General features: G+C 37.5%; 4 protein-coding genes across 4 annotated transcripts; 2 read left to right on the forward strand and 2 right to left on the reverse strand.

Moving 5' to 3' along the window:
* The first annotated feature begins 112 nt into the window (after window positions 1-112).
* Window positions 113-3,790, forward strand: LOC121807407 (probable serine/threonine-protein kinase At1g54610). The gene is made up of 6 exons (XM_042207630.1): window positions 113-580; window positions 1,135-1,737; window positions 2,094-2,315; window positions 2,406-2,500; window positions 2,808-2,907; window positions 3,274-3,790. Exons 1-6 carry the CDS (start codon window positions 233-235, stop codon window positions 3,565-3,567), a joined length of 1,662 nt encoding a protein of 553 aa, XP_042063564.1. The 5' UTR covers window positions 113-232; the 3' UTR covers window positions 3,568-3,790.
* A 2,043-nt stretch (window positions 3,791-5,833) lies between these two features.
* Window positions 5,834-7,940, reverse strand: LOC121807168 (ethylene-responsive transcription factor ERF110-like). The gene is made up of 2 exons (XM_042207370.1): window positions 7,494-7,940; window positions 5,834-6,630 (listed from the first exon to the last, which is right to left on the reverse strand). Exons 1-2 carry the CDS (start codon window positions 7,726-7,728, stop codon window positions 6,035-6,037), a joined length of 831 nt encoding a protein of 276 aa, XP_042063304.1. The 5' UTR covers window positions 7,729-7,940; the 3' UTR covers window positions 5,834-6,034.
* LOC121807849 (putative receptor-like protein kinase At3g47110) lies at window positions 7,845-14,797 on the forward strand. Its single transcript, XM_042208190.1, has 3 exons — window positions 7,845-7,865; window positions 11,512-14,143; window positions 14,216-14,797. The coding sequence occupies exons 1-2, from the start codon at window positions 7,845-7,847 to the stop codon at window positions 12,589-12,591; spliced, it is 1,101 nt and encodes a 366-aa protein (XP_042064124.1). The 3' UTR covers window positions 12,592-14,143; window positions 14,216-14,797.
* A 567-nt stretch (window positions 14,798-15,364) lies between these two features.
* On the reverse strand, window positions 15,365-21,520 carry LOC121807445 (cellulose synthase A catalytic subunit 2 [UDP-forming]-like). Its single transcript, XM_042207679.1, has 14 exons — window positions 20,533-21,520; window positions 19,949-20,144; window positions 19,654-19,865; window positions 19,470-19,572; window positions 19,211-19,391; window positions 18,766-19,032; window positions 18,314-18,659; window positions 18,079-18,216; window positions 17,866-17,991; window positions 17,566-17,778; window positions 17,196-17,475; window positions 16,873-17,069; window positions 16,436-16,786; window positions 15,365-16,344 (listed from the first exon to the last, which is right to left on the reverse strand). Exons 1-14 carry the CDS (start codon window positions 20,611-20,613, stop codon window positions 15,763-15,765), a joined length of 3,273 nt encoding a protein of 1,090 aa, XP_042063613.1. The 5' UTR covers window positions 20,614-21,520; the 3' UTR covers window positions 15,365-15,762.
* Between the last annotated feature and the right edge of the window lie 3,545 nt (window positions 21,521-25,065).

The following is a 25,065-nucleotide window of genomic DNA, read 5'->3' on the forward strand; positions in this document are numbered from 1 at the left end:
TCGTTTTACCTTTTCAAAACATATAATCATAATTTATTTTCCAAAATGCATAATCTACAAATAGATTCCATATTCCCTCTAGCCGGCCTGCCGGCTTATTACATCACTCATACTTCAAAATCTTGTCCTAATCCCTCATCTACAAATGTCCAATTTCCCTTTATTCCATAACTAATTCAACAATTTATAAATTAAAAACATTTCTGATCTAAAAAAGTTCCATTTTTGATGCATGGGATCCTCTCAGAGTTCTAAAACACATGTGAAATCTCCTCCGATGGAGCTGGAAAAGATGAGGCTTGTCAATGGTAGCATCAAGGAAGGAGTGGCGAGGAACCAGAGCTCGCGGGGAAGAGTGGGGATCGAGGAGGGGACAAGGGCCTGGCCCGTGCCCGTGCCCGAGGCGAGGAGGAGTGTTAGCAAAAGCAGCAGTGTTGATAGAGATAAAAAGAAGAAGGGTGGTGAAGAAGATGATGAGATGGTGGATGGATGGCCAAAGTGGCTTGTTGATAATATTCCCTCTAATGTTTTGAAGAATATTGTTCCAAAGAGTGCTGATTCTTACACCAAGATCGACAAGGTTTGATGTTCTTGATTCTTGTTATTACATCTTTTGGCATATTTTTGTTTTTTTTTGGATTTGGAAAAGGTATGACATTGTGTTTGTTGGTTGGTTGATTCTTGTCCACTTTTAGGTAGTACTACTAGTTGATGAGATGTTTTAGTGGAATAAGTAAAGCATAGATTTTTAAGTAGGATATATGTTTTCAGATTGAGGGCTGTCTTAACATAGCAGCGAAAGTCTTTTCAGTATTTCAGTTTGTAGAATGAGAACTGTCTCCTCCACATACCCTTGGGAATCCAATTTAGATTTGATCGTAGGAAAAGAAGATGCACTTTGCTCATGTTATGAGTAACATCTATCAAACTAGAGAGTGAACTAACTTGGTGCATGAATGAACCGAAACACCAGAAAAAAAGAGGGATTCCGAGAATACGCAGAATTCAAATATGTGCTACTCATACCAACCAACAAAGTGCATCTTCTCCATATAGATGAACTCTAAGGAACGGCACAAAACTTGTGGGGATAACCGTCAATTTCGTTAAACAAATTTGCTACTAATTCTTCAGGTAGGGCAAGGAACATACAGTAACGTATACAAAGCCCTAGACCGAGACTCTGGGAAGCTAGTCGCCTTAAAGAAAGTCCGTTTCGACACCTCAGAGCCGGAGAGTGTCAAGTTCATGGCGCGGGAGATCATGATCCTCCAGAAGCTCGACCACCCGAACATCGTAAAGCTCCAAGGCCTAGCCACCTCAAGGATGCAGTACAGCCTCTACCTTGTCTTCGAATACATGTACTCAGACCTCTCAAGAGTCCTGTCCCAGCCGGACCAAAGGCTCACCGAGCCACAGATCAAGTGCTACATGCACCACTTGCTCTCTGCCCTCCACCATTGCCACAAACGAGGCGTGTTGCACCGGGACATCAAGGGCTCCAACTTGCTCATTGATAGAAATGGGATGCTCAAGATAGCTGATTTCGGGCTCTCAAATCTCTTCCATCCGGAGAGGAAGAGGCCTTTGACTAGCAGAGTTGTGACACTTTGGTATAGGGCGCCGGAGCTGCTTCTTGGCTCCACGGACTATGGAGTTGGGATTGATCTTTGGAGTGCTGGCTGCCTCATGGCCGAGATGTATGCCGGTCGGGCTATCATGCCCGCTAGAACCGAGGTATAGCCACATCTTTTCTTCATCGGTCTAATAGGGCTGACCATTCGGTTTTCGGATCAGTTTTTTGCCCAAACTGAATTGAATTGAATAGAAAATGTATATGGCATCAACTAATTTACTATAAGTATATATTCAAACAATTACGTTCTTAATAAAATCAAAATATCATAAAATAGAATCTGTTTTAGGTATAATATACTTATGTATGTTAAACTCAAATTCACTAAATTCGGAACTAAATTTTTTTTTTAATATCAATCTGGTTCGGATATTCGATTTCAGGTATTTTGCTCACCCTTGATAGGTTATGAATAAATGGAAACTGTGACATGTGAGTTACTTGTTGATTCACTCAGGTTGAACAGCTGCACAGGATTTTCAAGCTTTGTGGGTCACCTAGAGATGAATACTACAAAAGGTTTAATCTCTCTACAGCTCTTAAACCTCCACAGATGTATAAGCCTAATCTTCGCGAAGCTTTCAAGAACTTTCCCCCGGCTGCGGTCGATCTTCTTGCCACTCTCCTCTCTCTCGATCCCGGAAGCCGTGGAACTGCGGCTTCTGCTCTTCAGGATAAGGTCAGTTTAGCCTCAACATCATGATTGCATTCTCATCATCAACAATGTACTCCATGTAAAGTTGCTCTTTTTTTTTAATTTGTTTTGCAGTACTTTCAAACGAGCCCTTTGGCTTGTGATGTGTCTGGTTTGCCAGAGATCCATGTGGAAGAAGATGACTACTCCTTAGCTACTGAGAGGAGAAAGTAAGTTGAGATTGGATGCATGCACAAGGGTTAAATCACAAAGTTTGCCAAGTTATGGTTAAACCTCATGTTTGAAAATTAAATATTAAACCAACTTTTCGTAATTATCAATCAGTGTATAAAACGACGTCTTTTTGTGATGCTCAAAACGCTGCTTTAGGGATCATTGAAATACGTCGTTTTGTATAGTGACGAGACATTGAGAAAAGTTAAAACATTGTGATTTAAGATTACGATTTCAAACCTAAAGAGGACTTCAAAGGTTCTTGATTTATTTGGCTTAAAAAAGTGTGATTTAATTTGTTAGGCATAGGAGCTCTAAAATGAGGCGTAGGAGCCAGTCTCAGAGAAAGAAGGGCTACGCAGCTGAGAATCCACCAATTGGAGCTAATGAAGGCTTTAAAGAGGTAAACTCATCATCAATCCAATTTGTTATTAGAGGGATAATGGTCATTTCAACATAATGTATTTCAAATTCAGGTCAGTTTTATAAGATTTGAAAACAAAATATCACGAAGTTTTATTTTTCTCAACCATAAAAATGATTTCTTTCCGCGATGCTCAAAACGATATTATTTAGTTATAAGAAGTATTTTTTGCTTTTTTTTAACACAAAACAATGTCGTTTTCAGCATCACCAAAGACATTTTTTGTACACGTTGTATCAATTAAGAAAAATAAAAAATTTGTGATTTAATTTTCAAACTTTCTGGGACTTATCATAATTTGACCAAAATTCATTGGTAACTGGCTTCTTTTTGGGGCAAGTGCAGACGAGCAAAGATTCATCAGTTTCTGTCTTAGATCCGGGCAGTAGTTCGACCAGCACTTCCTCTACAAGTGTTAGGCTACCGAGGAAGGAAGAGACTCCTCCTTCCCCGATAGCTTCGAAAAACATCAATAGTAGGCCTCCAATGCCGGCTGCTAAGGGCCGTGTGACCGACTATTACATGATAGCTGATGATGGTCTAAACAGACTGGATTCTGTCCAAAGGTCTGCATCATCTAGAGCATTTCAGAGTTTGGGAAACAAGCACTTACAAAAGCTGCATTCTCTTGATGTTTGAGACCATAATATTGAAGATTCTTGTTTTTGTTGTACGTTTTTCTTATATGATAATCAATTCTTTGCTTTTTCCTAAGTTTGGATGTATCATATTTTTCGTTCACTAAGGGTCTGTTTGGTATAATGGAATTGGAATTGTGTTGGAACTGGAATTTATAGAATTAAATTTGAAATTATCAAATTATAATATTCTAATTCAGTTTCGAATTTCAAATGATAGAATGGATAGAAGTTGGAATTATAATTCCCCAAATCCAAATATTTTTATACTAATATATTTAGAATTGAACGCTCTAATTTCAAACCTGCATCTCAAGTTTCATAGAATCAAACGGATCCTAATATTGCTCTATCAAACATATTTCATGTATTATCAAAGAATCTACTACTTATTTTTTAAGCAACCAAGTGAAAAAAAAACTTAATTTGAAGCCCTTATGAAATCCCATATTCTCATTCAAGAAGAAATATTCTCAACAAACAAAGAGCCGATTCTTGCTTCAACACAACCAAAGAGGGAAAATAGGGAAGAAATAATCAACAAGAAACTATATATAGTATTACACAAACATTACAAATTGTAACGAATATCATCAATTTTGGTTTTGATCCACTTGAAACTCCCTCTCATAGATGCTTTCACTTTACCTTCTGTAGTGAACATGTTGTATGAAGCAATCCTCTTCTTCCTCTTCATCTCCGGATCGTTCGACGTGCTCGGCCCGTTGAATGAGTATGGGCCGGGGCCGGCTTCGTACCCGAGGCCCGGAGAGTACTGCGGAAACGATCGGCTCTTCTCCATAGTTGGTGGTGGTAATTAAGTGTAGTGAATGTGTAGAATTTTGGTTGTTTGATCTTTGCATTAGGTTTCTTACATATATATATAGAGAGAGAGTCAGAGAGAGGTGTTGATGTAGCTTTATTTGATGATGAAAGAATTAAGAGTTGAATTTTCAAAGGTGTGATTAGGTGCATGTGATCATGGATTGTGCAGACATAAATATGCTTTCGGCACTCACGCTAGAAAAGAGAGGGAGGGTTGATTGGTGGTGGGGAATTGTTGTCCCAATTGTTAGGGCATTAAAAATTGAGTGTGGCACATATTAGAGAATCATATTGATTTTTGGAGGATAAAAAAGGAACAAAGAATATAAAGAGGATGAAATTAATTCATTATTCTATTACAATCCATACGTGAATCAGGACCCGATCGCGTTGGAACAACATTGCAAATTTTATATTTTTAAAAATTTATTAATTTCATTGTACATAAATATTTTTCTTTGTAAAAAAGTTAAAATTTAATTTAGCTGATTTACGAGAGTGATGATTTGAGCGTGAAAACTGCCTCTTTCCTATTCAATAGATTCTGATCGAAACACTCGATAATTGTTTTGAAAACGACTATTTTCCTATTATTTAGATTTGGATCGAAGCATTATCATATCTGATAGATAGTGTACATTTGATCCAAAAGATATTAAAAGAAGATAAAAAAGAAAAGAAAACACTATTCTCTCCATCCCTTAAATTTTGTCATATTTTGATTGGACAAGGATTTTAAGAAATGTAATGAAAAAATGAGTTGAAAAAGTTAAAGTTAATGTTACGAATCCTACTTTTAAATATTAGTTTTATAATAAAATGTAAATGAAAATGAATTAGTAGAATATGTGGGCCACTGCTAAAATGATAAAAAAAAAAGAGTAAAACGTGACTAATTTTGTAGGACAAGTGAAAATAAAAAATACTATGTGATAAATTTTGAGGGACGAGGGAGTAATATTTTATAGAAATGGATGAGATTCCTTGTATTAAGCATCATTGATCTCGTATCTGTCAAGTAACTTGTTTTTTCCTAAGCTATGTAGATTTCGTATTTAAAATTCGGCATTATTAATTATGAGAGGAATAGTAGAAATTATGCTGCTTTATAATAATTGGACTCATTAACTATCAGCTTGTAATAGTAAATGAAATTATACATTTGGACTATTGCAGTCAAAAACAATAATGTAAACTCAATCTAAGCTTTTTAGTTGTACTACTAATTAGGCTGCCACCTAATATCTTATTTTTTCATTAAAACTTGACATACAAATACTTTTGAATTAAAATGTAAATCATAATCAATTTAATAAATGACAAAGTATTATAAAAATCATTAAATTTGATCAATTTTTGGCGAGTCTAATATCTTTGAAATTTTTATTTCATTTTTTAGTTTCTTTAGCTCAAAATAATACTACTATGTTTAGTTCTTCATATCATCACACTAATACACATCTATACCACTATTTATACTCACCACCAGAATTATACGTGTATAATAACTCAACATTCCAAAAAAATTAACTGAATAAAATTACAGAAGTGAGAAATTAATTAACATTATTAAACAAGTATATTCTTTTTTATGACTGAGAAAAAGAATTTATAAGAAACAAAAAAAGAATTGAAAATACATATTATCCGGTGGAGGACGGCGGATAGAACCCCGTCGTCCACGGCGGCGCCGGAAAGCTTCTGCTTCTGCTTACGCCTTCTTCTTGAATGCGATGATCGCTTCCTTGTGGATTGAAAGAGAATAACAATGGATATGATGAAGAAACAGAAGAAGAATAAGGAGCATTTGAATACATCATATTCTCAAACAGCGTCGCCGATTGCACATCGCCGCAGCTCCCCAGCAGCTCCGAGTATTCCAAGTAGTCTCTACCGGCAGTCTCGAAAAACGACTGCGGCGGCGCCGCCGAGGGGGTCGGCGGAGGGGCGGATGTGGTGGTGAATTGCGTGGGTTGGGGGAGGATTTGGGCGTATTCCGGGAAGTTGAGCTTGGCTCGGCTGCCGCGGAAGCAGAGAGCAGCCTCGTCGTATGCTCGGGCCGCGCCCTCCGCGGTGTCGAAGGTGCCGAGCCACACCCTGGCGGCTTTTTGGGGGTCTCTTATCTCGGCGGCCCATTTGCCCCACGGTCGTTGGCGTACGCCTCTGTATTTCCGTCGTCTTTCTCCTGTTTCCGGATATGAGGCGGTCAGGGATCCCGGTGGCGGCATTTCTTCCACAGCTGCAAGTGGTATGTTCGGAATTAGTAATGGTTCCTCATTTACTCTTGTAATATAAAAAAAACGTCCTACCATTTTAGTTATGTTTTTTAAAAACGTCATTGTTTTTCTGAATTTTCTATAATGAACTGCAAATAAAATTATAATGAACTCTATATTATTTTATAATGATGTGTTTGGTGTTTAAAGTTTAAAACTAATTTGGTATATAATAACAATCCAGTTTAACCTTACCTAAAAATTAGGTGGTTGATCATAAATATATTACGACATTCGTACGTTTATGTTAAAATTTTTAAGAATAATTACCTAAAGAACAAGAATATGAATATGAAATAGTAGAACACTGTTCCATAGACATGCAAAAATACTTCTTAATAAAAGAACACTTCTCCATAAACATGCAAAAATATTTTTTCGTATGTAAATGAGCTTCTTATTCATTATTCATATAAATTGAATGATCAATCGAAGTATACTACTACTAACAATCAAATACTCCATATAGCAAAAAAAATCCAAAAATCCAACAAATAAACAAGAAAACAAATGGCAAATTGCCAAAAAAATCATTTCGTTTAGTCAAATTATGTTTCATCTCACAACTTGAACCATCGAAAAATTATAAATTTGTTCGTAAGGACCAAACAATGTCGTTTGTATATATGAATAATGACATTGTTTAACTCACCGTCTGTAACATCCATTTACGATTTCCAACTATCATAATTTCATTAACTTTTCAACTGATTTTTAAAATTACGAATTTTCGCACCAAAAACAAAAACATGTTAAAAATCAGCTGAAAAACAGAGCATATTGAGCTTCCAAAAAAATAAAACATAAAACTAACAAAAGTAGAAACCTGATTTAGAATCTTGTGGATGATGCCTCCTTTTCCGGGCAGAGCTCGAAGATGAGTTGGCAGAATCAATTGAGGTTTGGACAAAATTCCCAGAATAAGACGACCAGAGTTGCGGCGGCTGACCAGAAGAGTCCACGTAGGTCAGCGCCGACATCTCAGAAGACTGAATACAACCCGATTGCGGCGGCGCCACCACAGCTGAAAGCAAGTAATCTGACTGTTCTTGATGTTGCATCGCCACCTTTAGAATTACAAAGTGTGGATTTGGAGTACTATTTTTATTTGGATTATTTTGTGGGTTTTATTGTTAAGTTTTTAGGTGGGGAAGAATCAACAAAATATAAGAATGAAATGGACTACATTCAGAGGATGGTAACAGCCGTCGTCGGAACAGTAGCTTCTACATAAATGTGCTAAAATTAATACTGCACGCGTGGCACAAAGATCTTCTTGGTTGATTTGATTATTATTATTATTATTATTATTATTCGATGTCGACCGACTTCGAATATAGTTATAACTTATATAGTAGTAGTAACATTTATCCAAATTTACAATGCAAACCTAACATTTTCAAACCAGACAAGAATGTGTCAAATCGGGTGAGAGATAAGAGAAATCATGTTAAAATTGACTTCATAGTAGTATTATTTTGAGTATTTAAAAGATTTTTCTAGAATTCTCAAAGGTAAGATTTTAAGAATATCAACAATTCAATTTTCAATAATTTAGCATGTATTTAAATTTTCAATAATTTAGCATGTACTTCCTCCGTCCCAGACTACTCGCACATTTCCTTTTCGGCACGGAGATTAAGGAATGAGTGTATAGCAAAGTCAACAATTGCGGCGGTAGGTGATAATTTTTACTAAAAATGGAAAGAGTGCAAATAACTTGGGACGCCCAAAAAGGAAATAAGTGCAAGTAGTCCGGGACGGAGGGAGTATTTATTATAAAAGTAATATAGTATAACTTTTTTAAATTAAAATGGGATTTAATTGCGATTGAAAGAGTAATCGTAACTTTATAAAATTCAGACGATGCAGACGAATTTGAGTTGAAGTATGTCCTATAAAATTTAAATATTGGATAGTATTTGTGGAGATTAAGAATGGTACAAATAGGATGACGATGAAGTGATTTGGATGTGGATAAAGTCATACACGTACGTGCTGGTCAGTTTAGATCAATGCACACGTTTCTACAATTTATAGGAAGCTTCCCATAAAATATTTTATTTTAGAAATATATTTAATTTAATGAATAAGATAAGATTGTGTTTTATAAATATGGAGTACTATTAAATTTTATGAATGTTGGTAGACTGAATAGATAGTATAAGTCAATCCGGATGATTATTAGTCTTTATCTTTTTAGTATGATAATACTTTCTCCCTTCCATTTTAAATGGACTATTTCTTCTTTTAATATAGAATTTTACGTAGGTTGTTTTATAAGTTAAATAAAGAGAGAATAAAAGTAAAAGTGCGAAAAGTAGAGAGTGACATTTTCATTTTAAAAAATGTGTTATTTAGTGTGAGACATCTATAAAATGGTAAAATATGTCACTTAAAATAGGACGAGAGAGTATTTATTTTAAATAATTTTGACCAATCAATTATATTCAAGCAACTCAACCTTCACTAGTTTATCCATCCCAATAAATATAAAACAATTAATTTTATATAGTGTTATTTTGTAAATTAATGAAGAGATGACTAAAGTAAAAGGGATAAAAAAAATAGAGATGATATTATTTTTATTTTAGAAAGTATTTTATTTTAATAGAATAATCTAAAAAAAATGTTTCATTTTTAATTTGATAGTATATGATCAGGGAGTACTTTTCTTCCTTTTGCGAGCTGTACATCACACATGTAATTGTCTCACTCTTTTATTTGTTAATACAATCTATTTGAGTTAATTTTATTAAATTGCCTCTGGATTTTTTTGCCACGATATTTATAATAAAGATAGATCAATTAAAAAGCGTTCTCATTCACAAATTTCTTTATTCTTTTTCTCGACTTGGCAAGTCCAAAAGAAATACCAAGTCAGAAAAGTAGATTCATGTATATACTTAAATAAAATAATTATGTGGCACATTAGGTTGGAAGTAGTCATGTTTTAGCATTTGAAATTGTGTGTTAAGAATAATATACAAATCATCAAAATTAAACTATTCTAAATAGCATGCATGTGTTGAATCAATAACAAAAAAAAAATCAAAAAGTTGAAAGGAATATTCAATAGTCAAAAAGTTGTTTAAAATTACTCAAACATGAAGAATGATTAATGTTTATGTATTTTTGCTTCATTTTTTCTACCTTTTCCTATTTTGTTCTTATTTTCCATGACTTTTTTTGATATCTCTCCTTATAATTTACATGCACACAATGATATAGAATTGTTAGTGTCATCTTTATTGTATTTTTCCCCCTAAAGTGGCGTGCTATAAGGACAGGTATGAATGGTTCCATTTTTTAGCTTTGACTAAAAGTTGTAGATATTTCATCGTTTATTATTTTTTGTTTCGTAAATTAATTTATCTTAATATCTAGTGGATTTAAGTCAAACCCGGCCCAGATTTTGGTTTTGACCTTGAAGGTAAAGGGATGGAGTGGTGGCCTTGAAGGTGAGCGGGAGGAGTCGGCGGTGGCGCCTGGCGGGAGTTGGAGTTGCAAAATGTGCGTGCATAAATGTTTTTGCTCATTCACTCACGCGTATCTTATTCAAATACTTACTTTATTTCACGATTTAGAATGGTACAAATATGATAAGGATGTGATTTTTTGTTTGTATTTTAGGATGGTGTATGATTGATAAATTGAACAAGATTGAGTATATAAATGCTGCTGAATAGAAACAACTTAAAGTATTTAATCTTTGGACAATATTTAATGATCTTGAAAGATTATGGGACAATATTAATTGATATGAAGATGATATGATAGTACAATTTTAGGCTGATGCGAAAAAATCCATACATCGTTGATAAATAAAATAAAAACAAAACAAAGAACTTCATCTTCTCCAATAATCCAAACATCCGATCCTAATTACTAAAAGTTTTTTAAAAAAGTTAAAAATAGCAAAAACTGAGAACTCTACAAAGTAGCGAACAAATCTTAAATTAAATTTCTACAAATAGATTTCAATTCCTGGGACCAATCTTATAATTGGGCTTGGGCCTTTGTGCTCTATAAACACTAATATTCATAGCCCACTAGACCTACCTTAAGATTAGGGGAGTTTAACTATGACTATATGATTCAAGATTTTTTTATTCTAAAAATGATTCAAGATTTGTTTAATTCACCATAGAAAAGCATACAACACATATGAATATCACTATGTGTGAACTAACGAGAGCTCCGTGACTTTGATTCGCGAGACTCTTGCTAGTTCAAATTCATTTTTTTTACTTAACCCAATAGAAGAAAAAGCCTTCTTTTTTTCTTTTTTCATTGTACAACGAACCTTTTTGTAAACAATAAGATCGTTTTTTTTTTTCATTTTTTTATCAATAAAAAAACGATCTATAAAAAGAATTAGATAGGATAACTTCAACCTTTTCAACTGATACATTTTCTAGTATAGAAACATGACTCTATTTTTTTCTTTCTTTCTTACTTTATTCTCTCCACTTCATTTATAAAATAACACAATATAAAATCTTGTGCCGAAAAGTAAATGCACCACTTAAAATGGGACAGAAGGAGTATATATCAATTTAATAATAATTATAAGTAGAATGAATTAATAAAATATGGGCTTAATTACTGACTACCGGAGGGAGTAGGGGCTATAAATGAATAGGAAAAAATCTCCTCAGGACTCGATCTATCTATGCTAATATTTTCAAACATGTCGACAATTCTAAAGGATAACGACTTAACACCATCTTTTTCAAATTTACACAAGTCAAACAAACGCGCTTTTTTAGTCAGATTTGAGTTTTCACTTAAGTCGCTTTCCATTTCAAACACTTCATGAAATCACACTAGAAACGACGTAGTTAAGGCAATATTTCTCCTATAATGTTGAATCACCACCTTCTTGTTCTTGCTCTAGTCCTTTCCTCCCTCTCGCGCCGAGCTTCTCGAGCAACGAGACCGATCACGAGCCCCTCCTCGCGTTCGAGGCCGCGACGAAAGACCCCTCAAACTCCCTCAGCTCATGGAACTCATCCCTCACCTTCTGTAGATGGCGCGGCGTCGCGTGCAGCACCACACGCCAAAGAGTCACCGGGCTAAACCTCGTCAACCTCACCCTCTCCGGCTCGATCACTCCCCACCTCGGAAACCTCACTTTCCTGAGGCTCTTGAACCTCAACAACAACTCCTACGCCGGCAAGCTCGGCCGCCTCAGGAGAATCCAACACATCTCCCTCAGCAACAACTTGATCCAGGGAGAGCTCCCTCCTACTCTCGCAAACTGCACCAACCTCCTCTCACTCGTCGTCTCCTACAACAGATTACGCGGCGCTTTGCCATTGGAGCTCGGCTCCCTCTCCAAACTCGAGCTGTTCTCCATCATCAGGAACGCCTTGAGTGGCGCCATCCCGGACACTTTAGGCAACCTGTCGTCTCTCACAGGACTATACTGTGGCTTGAACGACCTTTCAGGCAGCCTCCCCGCTTCATTAGGCCGCCTCGCGAGGCTGGAGCTTCTTGCGTTTGGTGAGAATGTGATCACAGGGGTCATCCCACCTTCTGTTTTCAACCTCTCCAAAATCACGGTTTTCGATCTTGCAGCCAACCAAATCAGAGGCTCTCTGCCCTCTGACTTGGCCTCTGTTTTCCCCAGTCTTGATTTCTTCAGCGTGGGGATAAACATGTTGGAAGGCTCGATTCCTCCCTCGTTGTCAAACGCCACGAGCCTGAGATATATACATGTGGGATACAATCAGTTGACAGGGGAAGTGCCTAGTTTCATGAAGCTGAATAAGCTCACTGTGTTGGCCCTTTCCGGTAAAATGTTGGGAAGAGGAGGAAAGGATTTGAGCTTCGTCGCGTCGTTGAAGAATGCTACAAACTTGGTTAGTTTAGGCCTGGATGGCAACGGTTTTGGTGGGGAACTGCATCCTGCATTTTAGAACCTTTCCACTACCATTTCGAGGCTGTTTTTGAGACAAAATCAGATTTCGGGCACTGTCCCAAACGACGTGGGAAATATGTCGAACTGCAGGATCTTCGGGTCAACATGAACAGGTTCTTAGGTGTGATCCCTTCTAGCATTGGTAAACTTCGAAACCTGCAGTTCTTGGACTTGTCTAGCAACGGATTCTCAAGCAGAATCCCTTCCACTCTGGGGAATTTGAGTCTTCTCATTTATATGTATCTTTCCTACAACAATTTTGGAGGTCTCATACCATCCAGCATTGGAAATTGCCAGAAGCTGTTGGAACTGAACCTAACTCGAAACAGTTTGATCGGTTCTTTACCTAAAGAAGTTGTAACCATCCCTTCGTTGAGAAGCATTGATCTTTCTCAAAACCAACTGAATAGCACTCTTCCTGCAGAGATTGGAAGCCTCAAGAATCTCGAGTACTTGAATATTTCAAATAATCGTTCGTAGGCAACATGCCTAGTAGTATCGGTGGCTGTGTGAGGTTGGAGTTCCTCGACTTACAAGGGAACTCCTTTGAAGGAAACATCCCTTCAAGTCTCAGCGCGTTGAGGGGGCTTCAAGTTTTAGACCTTTCGCGCAACAGATTCGATGGTCTTGTTCCTGAGTACTTGGCAGAGTTCAGCTTGTTAGCCTTGAACTTGTCGTTCAACGACCTTGAAGGCGTGTTGCCTGAAGGTGGCGTGTTCAAGAATGCAAGCGCGGTTTCAGTAGCAGGGAATCCTAATCTCTGTGGAGGTGTGCCTGAGCTGAGACTGTCAAAATGCAGCCTTAAACGTCACAAGAGATGAGTTTGAAGATAGTGATCCCTACTACAATAGTAGTAGTACTAACTGTCATTTTCGGTGGTGCTCTCGTCTTTTGTTGTCTGAAGAGATGGAAGCCCCCGCCTCCGTCTAATCCATTTGACAAGTCTCTGATGCAAGTCTCCTACCAGACGCTTTCACAAGCCACGAACGGATTTTCTGAAGAGAGCTTGCTCGGTGTTGGCAGCTACGGATCAGTGTACAGAGGAACTCTCGGAGAAGATAGGAAGCCTGTTGCAGTGAAAGTGTTGAACCTTTCACAGCGTGGAGCGGTGAAAAGCTTTGTAGCCGAATGTGAGGCGTTGAGAAACGTCAGGCATCGGAATCTTGTGAAAGTGATCACAGCTAGTTCAGGCTTCGATCTGCAGGGGAATGACTTCAAAGCCTTGGTTTATGAGTTCATGCCTAATGGCAGCCTCGATGACTGGCTGCACGAAGATAAGAGATGAGGACAAACCAGGAGACTAGGCCTAGTTGAGAGGCTCAGCATTGCCATAGATGTTGCTAGTGCAGTTGATTATCTGCACCAGCAATGTGCAACGCCTATTATTCATTGTGATATCAAGCCTAGCAACGTCCTTCTAGACAACGATTTAGTCGGGTGTGTTGGTGATTTCGGGCTAGCAAGATTCCTCGTTAAAGCTATGGACAGTTCTTCAACACATCAGCAGAGCTCCAGTCTGATCAGAGGCACTGTTGGCTACACTGCTCCAGGTACTGCTCAATCCGCGTTGGCATAAAACTATTAATTTGTCTCGACGTTTTACTCATGTTTCTTCATTGCAGAATACAGGTTTGGAGGCGAGCCAACAGCGCATGGTGATGTATACAGCTTCGGGATTGGAGGTGTTCACTGGCAAAAGACCAACAGATGAAATGTTCATAGATGGGTTTGGGATTCATAGCTATGTCAACAATTGTTTGGCTGACCGAGTTTTGGAGATGGTAGACCCTTCACTTTTTTAGCAGAAACGGAAAGTCCGATGAGAGTCACACGCTTCGTGGAAAATCATAAGCTCAGAGAGTGTCTGTTTGAGGTTCTTAACGTTGGAGTAGCTTGCTCGGTCGACTCGGCCAAGGAAAGGGTGAGCATTTCTGATGCTGTTGTTAAGTTGCAGAGTATCAGAGATTGTGTTGTTAGAGAGATTGGAAATAGGGAATGATGCAGTGTTTAGGATTAGCATCTTAAATAGGTCCAAACGGAAAGAGTTAGATGATGGTAAGATCAAAATTTAGAATCTAAATTTAACTTGTTATTAGGCTAAGGGCATCCGCCGACGAGACAGCTGCGCAGTGCGCTGTGGGATCACGGGCATCACCAGAGGCTCTCCTCTCGGCCACCAATCGCCTTTCAACAATTCATGCAGATCGAGAATTAGATAGAGATAGATAGATGAATGTTTTGAAGATACTTTTTCTACGAGATTGTTATCATTTCAATGTTTATTACTATTCTAATTTTCATATTATTAATAATTTCCATGTTTAGGAGATTCTTAAATACCTCATTCGGGATTGAAGAAATGTATCCAAGGAAGAACGGCAAACATAAACCCTGAACAAATGATTTCCAATCAACAAGTTCAATTTTTAAAATGAACAAAAATAAAAATATGGAATCCGTGAATAGTGTTATGGGGTCTGAACAGTGAAGGAAAGAGACAGTTAAGGGACGTCATCATGGATGGCCTAGAGTCGAGCATCGCCTAGCCTCGAGCGTCATCGTCCATGTCGCCTCAAGCGCCAGTGCGGGAAATCACTTAATAGTCTAAAATTAGGCTTCAATACTGCATTGGCGATTGGTGAATTATAGGGATAAAACTATTACAAAATCATATTTTAGGCTACACCGGTGTATTTTCCTGGATAAAAGTTCATGTAACAATTTCCATGACAGCAAACCATCTGAAGCAACATGAAGCTCAAAACTGTTTCTAACAACAACATTAAACTCAATGAAGAATATAGATTGTTTTCTTTGACATACATCTCTGTATCTATCCAGGTACAAAAAAAACAAAAATCAAGTTCATAAATAGCAATCACAATCAACAATTCCTTAAAAAAATCAACTGTATTTACCTCCTTATTAAGAAGGAATAATAAATCATGGTTGTTTCTTGTAGGAAGACAGACACAGCACAAACTAATCCAAAGAATAAATAAGGTAACAAAATGAGCACCTTTTCTTGCATCTACAAAGCAGCAGCCTTCCCAGTTGCTTATACCAAAAATGCTTCGAGCCAAAAACCCGACATCAATCATCTTTGCTCCGTGTTTAGCGCATCCCACGCGGCTTTTTCTATGTGCCAACTGAAACCAGTTGCGTACAATCAGTCACAATCCAAGCCACAGACTTCCAGCACGATTCCGCCTCTTGACAGAAACGGGTTGATACGGACCCACAGCAACGAGAAGATGGACGCCAGAAGAATAGACCACACGAGAATAATCGTGGGGACTCGGTCTTGTTTCCCCATGAAACCTTTCAGGAAAGGGTATAAATGCACAATCACCCAAATGGCAAAGAACAGCCGGCCAAATAGAGGCCCCCAGGACTCGTACCCGTTGTTTATGGCATTTGAGACCCCGACCACGACTCCGATGATGTTAAGGATCAATAAAGTCAGGGGAGGGATCAATAGAGACGTCCACTTGAAGAGGTAGAGGTCTGAAAACTCTCCATCGTCCGCAGCTTTTGAAGTCACAGTGAAGTTCGTGTTCACACCAGCCAGAACTTTGAGCAGACCTTGGATTAAGGCGAAAAAGTGAGACGAGCAACCACCAATAACCCAAAACTGCTCGTTTCTCCACAGGTCGTCAATTCCGACTCCTCCCCACTGCATCTCGAGTATGCTTGTCACGGCGATTGATATAAAGAGGCCCATGAAAACTAAACTGGCATAATTGCTGATCTGCACACAGTAAAATATGCCGTTACCATCAATATTTTTACAAAATGGATAAGAATTGTAGCTTTAAACAATTCAAAGTACCGAAACTCACCTGGGGAACGATGAATTTCCCTGTTATGAGGCAAACAGCTGGCAAGGTACAATAAGCAATCAAGGGAAGCGAAGTCAATGGATAGACGACTGAGTTGATGTACGAAAATCTCTCAAGTGGTTTCAGACCACATCCATACCCATACCAAATAGGGCAATGCCTACTCAACAGAATTTCCACAGATCCCAAGGCCCAACGTAGAACCTGGTGCAGACGATCTGAAAGATTGATTGGGGCCGACCCCTTGAATGCGGGTCTTTTTGGTATGCAGTACACTGATCGCCAGCCATGACAGTGCATCTTAAATCCAGTCAAGATATCTTCCGTGACGGAACCATAAATCCATCCCACCTGGTGATATAGAATGGTTAGAACTTATACTTCAAGTCAACAAAAGGTATTAGAGAAGTAATTGTCTAAATGCCATAATCACAAACCTCTTTTCCCCATTCTGTTTTATCTTCATAACCACAACTAATGACATGAATAGCTTCTTTTAAGAGAGATGCAGACGACGCTCCATGAGGCTCACCGCCATTTTCTAGAAGTGTTGAAGCGATGAAAACTGGTGATTGTCCGAATTTCTTCTCAAACTTGATCTGGGGCATGAGGGATGATTTTTCGCTGTCGATTCCTGACAGCAGAAAATAGAGAAGAAAAATGAACATACATAATCATAAAGCCTTCATCATCTCTAGTAAAACTAGATCAGAAATTCAGCATTGGTATCTCTTTCAAGTTTCAATGTTTATTTTCTCACCTTCAACTCCTTCCTCAATATTCTCCAGAGCATGAATCTGAGTCGAAAGTTCCTTGCTTTTAGTCTTTTTCTTACTGTCCTTTGACTTCCCTTTCTTGCCCTTACTTTTTGATCCAAAACAGCAGCAATTGCAACACAACTTCGGCCAACAATTGCATGTTTTGCCAGGGGGTTTAGCCTTCTTGGGGGCGTCGTATCCATACAATGCTTGTCTCCTAAAGACACATCCAGTTCCCACGTATATTGGACCTTGGATCCCATCAAGCCCCTTCATGTTTATCTGTTAGCAAGTAAGATAGTATTAGCCATTTACAATCTCATTAATAATCTCATGACTTGTACTATAACCTCCGGTGTGAAACCCACATACATCAAAAAAGACAACGTTCCGATTTGAATATCGATCGTGCCTATCAATTCCGTCAAATCTTTGAGGAAATTGCACATAGCATATCTTTTTTCCAGATTGCGGATCCATCATGAAACACATAGCTTCCCTAAGGGCCTTGCTGTTATTTATATAGTGATCACAATCGACATTGAGTAGGTAAGGAGCATTTGAAATAACAGCTGACACTCGTATCTGGAAGCAAACAAGATAACAATATATTAGATGGATTTGCCACATATCGATCTCAGACAGATGTAAAGTGAAGAGAAGAATAATTACCAAAGAATTCATAGCACCAGCTTTCTTATGATGATCGTATCCCGGCCTCTTCTCACGAGAAACATATATAAGGCGAGGCAACTCATTCCCTTCTATATCACGGACACCGTTTTGACCTAAGAAAACCTGTCAGGCAGAGAGAACATTGATAGTCAAGCAACGGATATTACGACAGCAGAGTATCAGCAAAGGCCAAAGCACAAGCTCACCAACCTGGATCATTCCGGGATGATCTCTGACGTTATTTCCAGGCCACAGAGTTCCATCTTGCATCGTCCATCCCTCCTCAGGAACCTTTTGTGCCATGGCGACCAAAGCATTTATTCGAACTCTGAACTCTTCATATTCTCTCTGCATTAGCATTAAAACATCAGTCAGTAAAGCTAAAATTCAAAATTGATGCAATATGTAATAACAGAGGAAAGGAAAATTTTGAGCGGTGTGGCACCTTCATTGCGCGACGTTCCCTCACAAACGTTGGTTCTACTTTGTCTCTCAAGTAGTCAACCTTTTGAGCAAAGTACCATTCAGGAGCCCGAGGCTCAATTTTAAATTTTTTGCAGAAAGGAACCCATTTCCTGGCAAACTCGGAAGTCTCAGAAAGAGCTTCAAAAGTAAGCATGGCGGCACCATCATCAGAGACATAGCACGCAACCTTGTCGATTGGATAATCCACAGCAAGTATCGACAGAACTGTGTTTGCAGTAATAAGCGGAGGTTCCTTCAATGGATCCACTGTACTAACAAATATGTCCACAGAAGCTAGCTCGGAGGGTTTTCCTTCTTTCTCATATCTGTCAGTAAAATCAAACATCAGAATGCAACCACAGCGAGAAACGTGACACTTGCACACGCTTGAGTGCACGTACTGAGAGTACCCGGAAAGTGAGAAGTATATACCTCAGTGAGAGCCTATCCAGGTATGTTTCTCGCTTAATAGGGGTCCACTTTGGGAACTGGTCAAATATCCATGATACAGCGAACCATATCTCACATATAATTGACGTTAGCCATAACCCGTAGGCATCATTGACAGGGTTTAGAATTCTATAGTGAAAGAACAAACAAAGAATAACAATCCGAAGCAGAATGACCATTCTGTACGGATTTATCTTGCTTGAAGGTATCGGTAGCTTCCTCGAGAGCGGTTGCCTGCCCTCATCCATCCTGCAGCATTTTAACAAAAAATTAGGAACGATACGCAATAAAATAATGGTACAATATATTCAAGCACACCCTCTGTACAGTAGATTTTATTTACTTTGTATCAAGCGCCATCACACTTCAACAAAATGATGAAAATTTGTTCTATTAAACATCAAGGCAACAGAGAGATGTGACCTACTTGGGAAGATCAGGATCTTCGAAATCATCTCCATCTAAACCACCTTTATCTCCTTGGTGCTTAACAACTTGAAGTTTCTCGTTCTGCTTTCTCTTCCATTCCTCCATCCTCTCCTTCCAGGCAACAGTGCCGTAACCATAAACCGCCAAGTCCTTCTTAGGATCCATCGGCCGTGGTGGCACTGCAACGCCGGAGGTACATTTAACTACCGATAAAGAACAAGAAAGTAACTACACAGCAACCAGAAAATAAAACTTACGAGTCATGGAGGAATCGGTATACGGCGCAGGATGGACTCGTTTTCCACGACTCATAAAAGGGGGTACAATGAGCGCGTGCTTGTCAGCTGAAATCGTGTCATCCTTCACCAAGATGAATGTTTACTTAAAAAATGAATCAGAAACTAAAGAAATGCCAACAGCCAGTTCGGGATTGGAATCTACCTCTTGACCATAAGTAAGGAGAGGAATCTCCGAGTTAACAGCTGATGCGTCCAACTCTGAGGAATTGGTGATACCAGAAGCAGTGCGGCCAATGTTATGCCGACCAGAGAGAGCTGCCTCGGAAACCTGATGATGATTGCCATTATACTCGAACTCATTATCCAAATCATCAAATTCATCTTCATCTTCATCTCCATCAACTCGAGGACTCCCTGAGAATTTGGCAGCTCAACCTAATTATCATCAAAGATTCAAAAGAAGCAGCATACACAACAGGAAGGAGGCGTCGCCTTACCTTTGATGCGCTTGTATCGAGTTTTGCACTGAGGACAAGCTTGATTTCCCTCCCTTCTTTCATATTCATAGCACGGTCTACACATAGGGAATGCACATTCGTTGCAGGCAACAAACGGCTCACCATCAACAGTTACTTCAATCTCATCTCCACAAATCTGGCAGATCTGCCCGCTCAACTCTTTCACAGAAGTCACCTACCGACACCAAATCAATCAATTCCACCGCCCCGAATCAGATCAAACAAGTTATGAATGATTATGCTTAGTTCAAACTACAAATCTAAATACTGAGATTCATAAGCATCAAAAGGGGAAACGCCAATAAACAGAGCAAGAATGAAACTGAAATGCAATTAAATTAACTTTAATTGAAACTAATTATGCTTCAAATTCCCAAACCAAAAATCACGAAACAATAAATCCACACAATCCAGACCAAAAAGGAAGTCAACCTCAAGAAATTAATGAAGAACAAAAGAAATCCAATCTTAAATCCCTAAAACTAGCACGAATTAACACAACTGAGAATGCAAAACAGGAAACCAAAAACAATGAAGAAAACAGATGTGTTTTGAGCACTCACTTTTCCAATCTCATCAGCATTGATGAGCACAAACTCATTCCTGTTGTGTGAACCAGCAACAAGCCTCCCTTTAGTATCCATCCAAATTGAAGAATTTTCCCCAATAAAAAAAAAACTCTCCGTATCCCAATTCGCACCGCTTCACAATCAATACTAAGAGAGAGAAAGAAGAGAGAGTGTTTGCCGCTCAACGCACATTGCACACGTTAAAGAAACAAACACACGGGATTCCCACTGTCATTTTTCTTCCCTCTCTTCCAAATTAAATCAACTGGAAAAGTGTCAATTCAACAGTATTAAGGAAATGTGGGCTATCTTTTGAGAGAGATTGGTTTGATTTATTTCTTCTCTCTTTGATTATTTCATAGAGAGAAACCCCAGCGAGAAATGGAGGGTCTCTCTCTCTTAGTGATTTATCTTAGTGTTTGTGAGCTGTGTGGATCAGAAAATCAAATGCCCAACCGGTGGTTGAAGAAAGGATCGATAAAGACAAAAAAACAGTGTTTATATATTCCTAATAATTTTGGGGAGAGAGAGAGAAAGAAAGAAAGAACAATCGAAGGTCCAACGCGTAACGCACAAGTGACAGAGAGATTAGAGCACCCGCAACGCTGTGTCGTTGCGGTGCCTAGGCCGTTCCGGAGGAACGATTCCGCGGCGGCTGCAACGTCGCCAAACCGTGCCCATGCCGTGCCGAGTGTCGTTGCCGCAGCCCGCGGCACGACACGTTCTGCCATGCGCCGAGGCGACATGGCGGCCTCTCATTCGACGCGTGACGCCCACTCGCTGCTCCGCGAGTGGTTATTGTCATGTGACGCAATAATTCATTTTTGGATCGGAAGCAGTAAGAAGTTGTAAAAATATGATGTGGGGCCCGGCGGTGGTTCTCGGCTTCAGCTTTTCTTTGTGATTCTCTTCTTTTTCTATTTTTATTTATATGAGTTTATTCGATACTCGTACTGTTTTATTTTTCATTACGCAGTAATAAAATTTGGTCGGCTATTTAATATAGGAGTAAGTATCTGATTTTATCATTTCGAGATTTCTATTATTTATTTTATTTTTGTTATATATGGTAAGTAGTCACACATTAATTAACACATTTAACTTATATTTAATTTAAAAAGAGTAATATACTAGTATAAAAATATAATTTAATGAACAAATAGAAGGTGAAATGTTAATACTATTTGAAATTGAGTGTCTAATAGTATGAATTTGATAAATGTAATTAGTTGTTTTCTGTTATGAAATAAATAGGTGGACAGTGAACTCATCTCAAAAAATTAATCTATTTGAAAAGGAGTTTATTTCATTATTTGATTCAGAGCATTGAATACGCAACACTTCCCCAAGCATTTTTAAAAGAATTATTGTTGTAATAAATTTATTTCTTCCTAAATTAAGTATACAGTTGTACAATAAATACAATGAATTTGGGCTTGTTTTATTTAGGGAGTATAACTTATGGAGTATTATAGAAATTTGGGGGAAAATCAGCTAAACTTTAGACAAATTAATCAATAAATCGGTATACTGCCTTTAATTTTTGGTTGTTACAACATTAACGGAAACCTACATAATCCTTTCAAAGTATAATACTCCCTCCGTCCCGCACTACTCGCACTTATTTCCTTTTTGGGCGTCCCAAGTTACTTGCACTCTTTCCATTTTTAGTAAAAAATTTCACCTACAGCCGTCATTTTTGACTTTCCTATACACTCATTCCTTAATCTCCGAGCCGAAAAGGAAATGAGCGAATAGCCCGGGACGGAGGGAGTACAAAAATAAGACCATGGTTAAATTGGTTATATTTATCAAATTTTTTATAATCTAGCATAAAGTATAATACAACTAAAACATAATTTAAGTTACAAAGTTAAGAACACTACCATTTTTAGGACACTACAATTTTCGTTCTCTAATTTTAGTTGGGACACTAACAATAATAACGTTTTTTTAAACATTTGTATTATATTTAAAAATATAAATTAATATCCTTAATTACATTAAGAAATTCTTAACGGTTTTTTTTACTGAACCTAGGTATTTTACACGTAGACAATATAAATATCTGACATTATGATAATCCAGTGATTCTGCTTATGCTTTAATCGAAATTTATATATGTACCGACTCCATGTAATTTTCAAGCAACTAGTAGAAATAAATGACTATTTCTTATAAAAATCCATGATATCTCATAGTACTATAATTTGAAATAAATGAATGTATGAAATCTCAATATTCAGTGTATTTTTCAATTTCTACTCAACACATATTGTACAATGCCATGTGAATAAAGAGTTTGGACCTACTTACATTCTTTTCATTGTAAAGCTTAACCCTAGCTAGCTATGTCCATATCTTTACGATTTGGCCTTCAATTATTCTTGCTTGCTTATTGTTCAATTGGCATGTTTGATTCGTTTTTGTGAAATGAATTCTTTTATTAAGTTGGCATAGGTCTTTATTAATTGTTGAATATTATGGAATATAAACGCTTTGTTGACTCACTATTCATCTTTCTCTTTTTAAAGTGTACTAGTATAATACAATGTACTTGCATATTTACTACACCATCCCAAACTAAATTATCGATCTTTATATCATTTACAATTATCATAGACATATGGTGGAGAAATTATCTGGATATTTGTTTTAAATAAAAACACAAGTATTTTACAAAATTCGGGCAGTTGTTATTTGTAATATACTTCATTAATCTTAGAGCAAAGTCAAATAAAAAAGGAGATATTAATGAGTCATGGCTCATTAATCTAAGTTCTGACAAGTGAAAAAAATTCTAAATATCAAATTTAGCTGATTTTATTTTAATAGCTTTTTAAATATAAAATAACGATAGTATTAGTAGTAGTATATATATTTACTCAATAAAAAGAATATTATATGTATATTCTGTGTGTGAGTGTGTGACCAAAGCATGTGTACAGAAATGAAGTCACATGGCCCATGTTTTGCTCTTTTTCTAATTTTTTTATGTGTAAGAATTGTGGGCCCATCTCAACCGTAAATAGTGAGCAATTACATTTGGCCCATAAACATATGTCACACCCATACCTAAGAAATTATCATACTTTATAATTGAATCTCCAATTTCTTTCTTTCAAGACTGCTATACTAGTCACTCCGTTCTATTATACATTTTATTTTTGGGAGGTCCTATTCCAAATAATATATTTCTAAAAATATAAACAATACTCTTTCTACTTTTTTTTATCTCACTTATTTTATTTTCACCACCTTACTCACAAAATAACACTACATAAAATCTCGTGACGAAAAGTAAATGCTGCACTTAAAGTGGGACGGATGAAGTATTTAATTTATGTATATATATATATGTATATATATATATATATATATATGTATATATATATATATATATATGTATATATATATAGGGGAGCACTATTCTCCTTTTCCACTCTAAGATCCTTTTCTCTTCTTACTAATAACCGTTAGATCATTTCAATCAACGGACCACGTTAATCCTTAATAATTATTTCCGCGTTGCATTATAGTACCTTTCGTTGTGCATTATGGGGGTAATATAGTAAAGTTGGGAAAATGGAACCGCCATATTTTTGGCAATCGCGAATTTTAAGCTATTTGCAATCACCCGACTCCTCATTTTTCTCCTTCTTTACTCCAGCAGCAGATTCGACTCTCCCCACTCCCTCCACTCTCTAAAACCCTAGTCGTTCGCCAAAGCTGATGAACTGACAGCCTCCGCCCCAGATTTCGGCGATTACACTCCACTGGTGGTTACATCGGCCACAAATCGACAAGCGTTGACGCGTTTCGTCGAATATTCAACAAATCTCGCAGGTATGTAAATGTAAAACATTCAACTTTGCATATGCCCAGGCTGTTGCAAATCAGAATTACCTAGTTATTCGTCTAGGGTTGTCTCTGATTATCAGTGCTGGACATTGTGTTGAGTTAACCACGACTCGATTCAGGTATCTTATATTTTTTGGTTTATGTCAAATCAAATATGCCAAAAAGAGGTCGTCCGCGCTCTCAAGCATCACAGGATGCAGGTATATTTCACTCGTTGGTTGTGCTTTTCAATATCGTATCTATTGTTTGTGAGGATTGCTACTTGCATGTCTATTTGTTGCTCATTATACAGTGTAAAAAGGGGATTACTGGACCATGTTATGTAAATGTGTTGAGGTCAATTGCTTCGTTAAAATTTTGTCTGTGTTTTCACTTTTTATGAATATGCATAGCATTATTTAGATGTCTAGTTTCATGACTTGCAGTAAAGAATGCATTTTAGGGGTATTTAGATGTGTAGTGCTTAAGAGTATATACATATATTGTTTGTTCGAATTAGTGCATTATGTATATGTTTGGAGATTCATTGCGTGTTTTAAATTGTGCATTATGTAGAGTAGATATTGTGCTGCAGAATACAGTATGTAAGAATTCTGTGTGCATTTTGTAGGCTAGACAGTGCATTATGTATCATGATGTATGCATTATGTTGCTTTTAACATTGGT

The sequence above is a fragment of the Salvia splendens genome, chromosome 6, assembly GCF_004379255.2.
Source record: "Salvia splendens isolate huo1 chromosome 6, SspV2, whole genome shotgun sequence".
NCBI classification, from domain to species: Eukaryota; Viridiplantae; Streptophyta; class Magnoliopsida; order Lamiales; family Lamiaceae; genus Salvia; species Salvia splendens.

Coding starts and splice junctions, on each gene's coding strand:
- LOC121807407 (XM_042207630.1), top strand. CDS start 233: ATGGGATCCTCTCAGAGTTCTAAAACACATGTGAAATCTCCTCCGATG. Junction 581..1,134: donor CTTACACCAAGATCGACAAG/GTTTGATGTTCT, acceptor CTAATTCTTCAG/GTAGGGCAAGGAACATACAG. Junction 1,738..2,093: donor TCATGCCCGCTAGAACCGAG/GTATAGCCACAT, acceptor TGATTCACTCAG/GTTGAACAGCTGCACAGGAT.
- LOC121807168 (XM_042207370.1), bottom strand. CDS start 7,728: ATGCAACATCAAGAACAGTCAGATTACTTGCTTTCAGCTGTGGTGGCG. Junction 6,631..7,493: donor TCCACAAGATTCTAAATCAG/GTTTCTACTTTT, acceptor TACCACTTGCAG/CTGTGGAAGAAATGCCGCCA.
- LOC121807849 (XM_042208190.1), top strand. CDS start 7,845: ATGGACTACATTCAGAGGATG. Junction 7,866..11,511: donor TGGACTACATTCAGAGGATG/GTAACAGCCGTC, acceptor GAAACGACGTAG/TTAAGGCAATATTTCTCCTA.
- LOC121807445 (XM_042207679.1), bottom strand. CDS start 20,613: ATGGATACTAAAGGGAGGCTTGTTGCTGGTTCACACAACAGGAATGAG. Junction 20,145..20,532: donor ATGCTGATGAGATTGGAAAA/GTGAGTGCTCAA, acceptor TGGTGTCGGTAG/GTGACTTCTGTGAAAGAGTT. Junction 17,070..17,195: donor TATTGAGGAAGGAGTTGAAG/GTGAGAAAATAA, acceptor TTCTGCTGTCAG/GAATCGACAGCGAAAAATCA.